Source organism: Rhizopus delemar, genomic scaffold (genome assembly GCF_000149305.1).
Source record: "Rhizopus delemar RA 99-880 supercont3.1 genomic scaffold, whole genome shotgun sequence".
Lineage (NCBI taxonomy): Eukaryota > Fungi > Mucoromycota > Mucoromycetes > Mucorales > Rhizopodaceae > Rhizopus > Rhizopus delemar.
In genome coordinates, this window is record NW_027137827.1 from 3076669 (window position 1) to 3084354 (window position 7686).

General features: G+C 37.1%; 2 protein-coding genes across 2 annotated transcripts; both read left to right on the forward strand.

The window, feature by feature from the left end:
• Positions 1-77: 77 nt before the first annotated feature.
• RO3G_01208 (uncharacterized protein) lies at positions 78-4694 on the forward strand (the record flags this gene model as incomplete). Its single annotated transcript, XM_067655799.1, has 2 exons — positions 78-1128; positions 1294-4694. The coding sequence occupies 2 exons, from the start codon at positions 78-80 to the stop codon at positions 4692-4694; spliced, it is 4452 nt and encodes a 1483-aa protein (XP_067511900.1).
• A 663-nt stretch (positions 4695-5357) lies between these two features.
• RO3G_01209 (uncharacterized protein) lies at positions 5358-6074 on the forward strand (the record flags this gene model as incomplete). The annotated part of the gene is made up of 2 exons (XM_067655800.1): positions 5358-5406; positions 5707-6074. The coding sequence occupies 2 exons, from the start codon at positions 5358-5360 to the stop codon at positions 6072-6074; spliced, it is 417 nt and encodes a 138-aa protein (XP_067511901.1).
• Between the last annotated feature and the right edge of the window lie 1612 nt (positions 6075-7686).

Genomic DNA, 7686 nt, shown 5'->3' on the forward strand with positions numbered 1-7686 from the left:
GAAGAGAGGTAGTTCAACAGGCTAAATATCGATATAACGGTATAGTTGAGCTATACAATGAATGCAAGAAAAATAGGATGCATAAGCCTATGTTGTCTCACGCCGGGAACCCTAGATCTGCTGTCAATAAGGAACATACGGCACAGGACGAATGGTCAAGTTTCAATAACAGCAAGATCAGCCGCTCTGAGCTTCCCATTCTGCATCTTTCGGTGGACAAGAAGGATTCTGACCCTGATGACTGGAAATATTTCAACACCGTTGAAATATTTTTCAAGACCTTTGAGCGCATTTTCAGGATCAATCAAGTAAACATCTTGGTCCACTGGCGTGATTACATGGCCTTGTCCATTGGCGAAGCCAATTTAGATTGGTACCAAGAAACAATCGAATCACACAGCCCTTCGTACTCTTGGGAAGAAGCCAAGGACATTATACGCAAGCACTTTGAAAACCCTGCCAAGGCAATTGAAATGTTTGGACGCCTACTCTCATCCAAACAACGAAACAATGAAACGGTGTCTGATTTCACTGCTCGTTTCAACCGCCTTGCTCAAACCGCTCAGTGTTCGGATTCAAACATGCTTGCACGAATATACATCAACTCTCTTCATGATGATTTAAACCTTCACATAAGAACGGTATTGTCATCCAACTATGGTGCTACTTTCTTACAAGACATCAATTCTATCAGAGAAGTTGAAAAACTTGCTTCTGGCTTGGAAGTACACAAGCACCAGCCCTATGCTGCTTCTACCCCATACAAGCACTCTAAAGGTGAACGCCATGGCTTTAAAGGTGCAAAAAGAGGTCATTCTGAGTCCTCAAATGGTGACTTTATAAAGAAACAAAAAAGTTCTAATGGTCACTTCACCTCTTCAAGCTCTTCTGACTCCTCCAGTTCCAAAAAGTGTCTATATTGTAAAGATACATGGTTCAAGGGACATAAGTGCATGAAATTCTTTGCTCAAAAGAATAAGAGCACAGTAAGGAAGATAGAAAAACGAAAGCAAAACGTTAAAAAACTTGATCATCCCTCTACTAAGGCATGGAATGAATTTGCCAAGAGACAATCAAATAACAAGAAATCTAGTACTGATGATGAACTAGAGGATAAAATGCAACTCGGTAAGTGCATAAGAGCAATAAAACAAGAGAAAAATGACTTGTTGACTCACAATTCCTTTTCTTTATATACTCCTATAATCATCCAGACGAATAGAGCACTTGGTTTAATTGACACTGGTGCAGAAATATCAGTCATAAATAGAAAATTTATTGAAATAAATAAAGTTAAATTCTATCATAAAACTGGTCTTATTAATTTAGCTGGAAAGGATAATGTTGTAAAAAGGATTGGTATTACTGAACCACTTGAATTGAAATATAATGGAAAGACTTTCCACCATTCATTTGAGATTATGGATTTTAATGAAGATGATAAATGTAATGTCATTCTCGGCCTTGATATTTTAAGTCATTTGGGTATTGCTCTCACTGGAGTCGCTCATAATTGGGATGATAATGAAGTCATCTTTGATGATTCAATTGATGACACTGTTAAACCCAACAACTCTCCTGCTGGCACTGAACTTGAACGATCCCAGTTCATAGAAAAAATTCATCCTTTACTTGCAGAAAATATGAACATACCCAAAGATGCATTCTGCACAGTACCTGAATCCATAATCCACTTACCCACGGAAAAAGGAAAAATTGTAAATCATAAGCAATATCCCATAGCATATAAATTGAAACCTGTCTTGGATGAAGCCATCAATAAATGGTTAGACAATGGTACCATCACAAAAGCTCCTGTAAATACGGCCTGGAATTCTCCATTAACCTTAGCTGATAAAAAGGATGCAAATGGAAATAAAACTGGCAAAAGACCATGTCTAGATCCTCGACACATAAATGCTCTATTACCAGACGATAAGTTTCCTATACCTCTCATAACGGATATTTTTCATGAATTATCTGGATCCTCAATCTTTACTACTTTGGATTTGACTGCTGCATTTCATCGTTTTAAGATTCATGATGAAGACCAGCCTAAGACCGCATTTACATATAACGGTCAGCAGTATATGTTTGTTGGTGCTCCTTTTGGAATAAAGTTCCTATCAAACGTATTCCAAAGAGTAATGACGCAGATATTTAAAGACATGCCCTTTGTACGAACTTTCATTGACGATATTGTTATAATGTCGAAAAATATGGAAGAGCATGCTGTACATGTAAAAGCTGCTATAGAAGCGCTTACTAGGGTGAATCTCGTTCTCAACGTCGATAAATGTCATTTTGCACAAAGCTGCGTTTATTTACTCGGTTTTTGTATCTCTGCTAAAGGATCTTCGTTAGATACTCGTAAGCTAACAAATATTGAAGAATGGCCTAGACCTACATGTGGCACGGATGTTCAGCGATTCTTAGGTGTTGTAAACTATTTCCGCGAACATATTCCTAAAGCAGCCATGTTAACTGCTCCTTTAGATCATCTTCGTAACAGCAAAATAATAACTGAGAAGGATTGGACACCCTTGCATCAAACTCATTTTGAGGTAATAAAGAAAGTTTTACTTTCCAATGTGGTGTTAAGTCAACCTGATCTCAGACAGCCATTTTTTGTCGCAACTGATGCTTCAAATTACGGTATTGGTGCTGTACTATATCAAGAACATGTGGAGTTGACATCTAATGTTGATTCTACAGATGTAGTTAAAAACGATAATGTTTTAAAGGATAAGGGAAAGAAAAAGACCACAATAAAATATATTGGTTTCATGGCACGTTCTCTTTCCAAGTCCGAGAGAAATTATAGTACCACGAAGAGAGAACTTCTGGCAATCGTATTTGCACTCAAAAAGTTTCATAAATTTCTATGGGGAAATCCTTTTACACTTTATACAGATCATAAAGCTCTGACCTATCTTCATACACAAAAATATGCAAATACCATGATGATGAATTGGTTTGATATCATTCTTGATTACCAACTTAAGGTAATTCATCTTCCTGGTATGGATAACATATTACCTGACCATTTATCTCGCCTTTTCCCTACGGATCAAATGCTGAGGGGGAGTGAACAGGATACTAGAACTAAAAATGGCATTATACATACAGCGATAAGAGCTATAAGATCAAATAAACATAAAAAATTTACAGTAAAAAAACCTGCACAATATAAGCAGTGTGATTATATGACTCCTCCTAAAAATGAGAGAAAGCAACTTATGCTAAGAGCTCATCTAATGGGTCACTTTGGTGCTGAAAATATAGTAAAAGTATTACATAATGACGGATTGCACTGGAAAAACATGATAGTCGACGCAGTCGAACTTGTTAAATCATGTGTTGCTTGTCAAAAGCATAATATAACCAGAAAAGGATATCATCCTCTAAGACCAGTATATTCATACCTACCTGGTGATCACTGGTCGATGGATTTAGCTGAATTACCCACAACTCCGAATGACAATAAATACTTATTGGTGCTATTAGATATATGCACACGATTCTGTATTCTAAGATGCTTACCAAATAAGAAAGCCAAAACTATTGCTGGCACTCTTGTCCAAGTTTTTAGTGACTTTGGTTACCCGCGTATTCTACAATCAGACAACGGAACCGAATTTAAAAATGTCACAATGAAATTGTTAACTGAAAGTACAGGCATAGATCACAGACTTATCTCACCTTATCATCCGCAAGCAAATGGCAGTGCGGAAAGATGGGTTAAGACTGCTAAGATTGCTATTGCTAAATCAGTACAAGGAACAGGACAAGACTGGGACTTTTATGTACCTAGTGTACAGTTATTTATAAATAACAAAGTATCTAAAAGGCTTAATACTCCACCTTTCTCTTTGATGTTTGCGAGAAAAATGAACGGATTTGAAGATTACCGAAAAAAGGATCCAAAGAAAGCCGTACCGCTCTCATACGAAGAATTGTTGGAAAGAATTGATCATATGAATCAAGTAGTCTTCCCAGCCATTAAAGATAAAACTGACAAGTATGTTGAAAACATGAAAAAGCAGTTTGAAAAGCATAATACAATAGTTGATGACTTCAAAGAAGGAAGTCATGTCATGGCTAAAGTTCCTACTATGACTGGTTCACTAAACCCTGTGTATGATGGTCCATATACAGTGATTCGTAAAACCAGAGGTGGATCCTACGTACTTCAGGATGAAATGGGATTACTAATGTCTCGAGACTATACTCCTTCTGAATTAAAGCCAATTGATCTGCATAATATAAATGAGGACAATGAAGAGGTTTATGAGATCGAAGGAATTGTAGATCATAGAGGTAGAGGTAATAACAGAGAGTTCAAAGTACGTTGGAAAGGGTATAGTAAGGATGAAGACTCATGGCTTACGCCTGATAAAATCACCCATACCTCTACTATTGAGAACTATATGAAACGAATGGGATTACATCCACAAAATAAATTCAAGAAAGATCCCGTAAAAAATAAACCTTTGATACATAAGCATAATAATGAAAAGGGAATTTTACATAAAGCTACAGAGTCACTTAAATCACTCTATGATAAAGACACCAAAGTTAATCAGGATAATAAATATAAATTATCTAAAGATATAAACAAGACCCATAATAAACATAAAAGAAAAGCCATAGATATTAACGACTTGAGACGAAGCAAAAGAAATCGTACATAAATAAACGATTGTCCCAATCTGGCAGGGAGGGATGTGGTATTTACACATGTAATAAAGTAATAATGTAAGTTACTACGAACAATGGTCCTCCAAATTAGGAATATCGGACATTGTATTACGCCACTTCAAATAAAATCCCGATCCACTCCAGAATATTCTAATAAGTTCCTGGATCAGGATTAATAATTACTTCTTGATAAGAAGATGTTAAACTATGCCAATCATATAAATAACTCATTGTCTAATATCGATTAATAATCAATAGTCATATACTGTAAATATTAATATTTAGCCGTGATTAGAAAAGTATAAATACCCTCATATTTTTAACTTGAATAAAGGACGATCTACTTTGAGTCTCACTTATTTTTATATTTGTTGATTGACTTAGTACTTTTTATATTATAAAACCTCAAATATCACAACAAGAAAGAGTATATACACTACTAAAACCAGAACTCAAAAATAAATATACAGCTTACAGAAGAGTACAAAATTTTCCTGAAGAACGAAGAAAGCCATTATCCAGATTAACATCAACATATTTTGACAGAACAGCTCAAAAATTAGCAATAGAACTTATACAGTGACTCCCAAAACTGTCCCAATGTTTTGTAATTTTGTCTTTTACCGTCAATTGTGCGATTACTGATTGCGTAAAGTATGCCTTGTTGTACCTCATTTGAAAGCTGTGGCGGGGTAGATGTACGTGGTACAGACTGCTTCTCAAGTTATGTAGCACAGACGGAGATAATAAATGTAAAAAATGACCGGTGCATTGGGACAGTTTTGGGAGCATATTGAAAAAATCAGAATATCTACAAAATATCCATCAACAACTTGCATACAATCACCAAACTGAATGTATTAGCGCCGCAAACGTATCCGATGTCCTAATTAACATCTGAGGAAATTTTAAACTCCTACTCGGCTATAACTCGCTCATTAAATCTCAACGTGAAACAAGTCCCAGGAGATATGGTATTTCAAGCTATTACTTTCCTTAAACAAGATAAGTCAGTTCGGGAGATGGAAGAATTGACGGGTTTAGGTAAGAGTACGATTAGAAGGCTCCGAAAAACCCATTGCTCTAGTGTTATGAGGCCGAACGGGGGTCGATCTAAGGTATTGTCTGCAGCTGATGAACATTACTATGTACGCCAGCTCACCAAAAATTGTGTTCCGAGTGCTGTGAAGGTTACCAAATGTCTTGAAAACGATATTGGAAAGAACGTAGGTGTTGAAAGAGTTCATAAAGTCCTTCGAAAGTCAGTCTTAGGCGCGATTGAGAAGCCAAAGAAGCCATTACTCAGTGCAAAGAATATCCGCAACAAACTTTCTTGGTGTATTGCTCACAGTAACTCGACAGTAGATGACTAGGAACGCGTTATTTGACCAGACGAGACAAAAATAAATAGATTTAATTTGGATGGACACACCTAGGCTTGGATTCGATCAGGGGAAAGCCTCAAACGCCATCACGTGAAGATTGCTATTAAACACGATGGATGCAATATCATGCTGTGGAATGCCATTACCTATGCTGGAGTCGGTTGGATGTGCAAAACCAATGGTAATATGGACAAAGCAATGCACAAAGAGACCTTTGAAGGTAAGTTGGAGCGTACGATAGAATAAGGTGTCGATAAAGTAGGCTTCCAACGTCATCAGGTGATTTGCCAGCATGACAACGACCCTAAGCATACTCCGAAAGTAGTAAAGTAGTACCTTCAAAAACGACTTTATAATGTTTTACAATGGCCTGAACAATCTCCAGATTTAAAGACTACGAAAAACATGTGATCATTGATGAAAAGGAGGCTTAATTACTATGAAACTGTACCAAAATGCATGAATGGGCTTTATGAACGTCTAATCAAGTTTGATACGAGCTTATGATGCCGGAAGAGTGATAAAAAGTTACAGGAAGTATGCCACAACGTATACGTAAGTATATTTAGAACAAAGGACGTTGGTCAAACTATTAATAATAATAAATAAAGAAATTGTGATTTTTTCAATATGCTCCCAAAACTGTCCCAATGCACCGGTCATTTTTTACATTTATTATCTCCGTCTGTGCTACATAACTTGAGAAGCAGTCTGTACCACGTACATCTACCCCGCCACAGCTTTCAAATGAGGTACAACAAGGCATACTTTACGCAATCAGTAATCGCACAATTGACGGTAAAAGACAAAATTACAAAACATTGGGACAGTTTTGGGAGTCACTGTACTACTGAAAGCGTAAAGGAGACCGTTTTCAGCCTCATCACATTGAAGTTACAGTGAAGCATGGTGGTGGTGGTATCATGTTGTGGGGCTGTATAACCAGTGAGGGACCCGGGTATGCATGTCAGATATATGATGGCACCATGAATTCAGAGGTGTACCAAGAAATCCTTGGCACAAGTCTTAAAGACACGCTTGGGTACTATGGCCTAGATTGGAAATCATCCATTTTTCAACATGATAACGACCCAAAACACCGATCAAAGTCTACAAAACAGTATATGGAAGATAACAGTATGTGTTATATTGATGACTGACCATCCCAAAGTCCTGATTTGAATCCAATCGAACATATACAGTGGCTACCAAAACCGTTCGCACAAAACGTATTTTTTCCTTTCTGAATCTTTTGTGACCTATTGCGCATAAAAGATACCATATCTAATACATATTTCCTAAGAGTACAAACTCTTGGCTTTCTGATGACGTATAAAATGTCACCCTATGCGCACCCTAACTCGTACTGCGGAGAATCAAATCTCAAAGGCACATTCGAACGGTTTTGGGGCCACGCTTGAGGAATTCTTCGATTGCGATAAACGCAGTCACTGCACCCTCCAATTCTTCCAGAACTTTCGCTGCTTACTAATTCACCACTGCGCATTATTTTTTTGCTTTTTTTTCTTTGTCATTCGCACATTCTCATTTCGACATCTCGACATCTACCAAGTAATTACCCAACATGCAACCATTAACA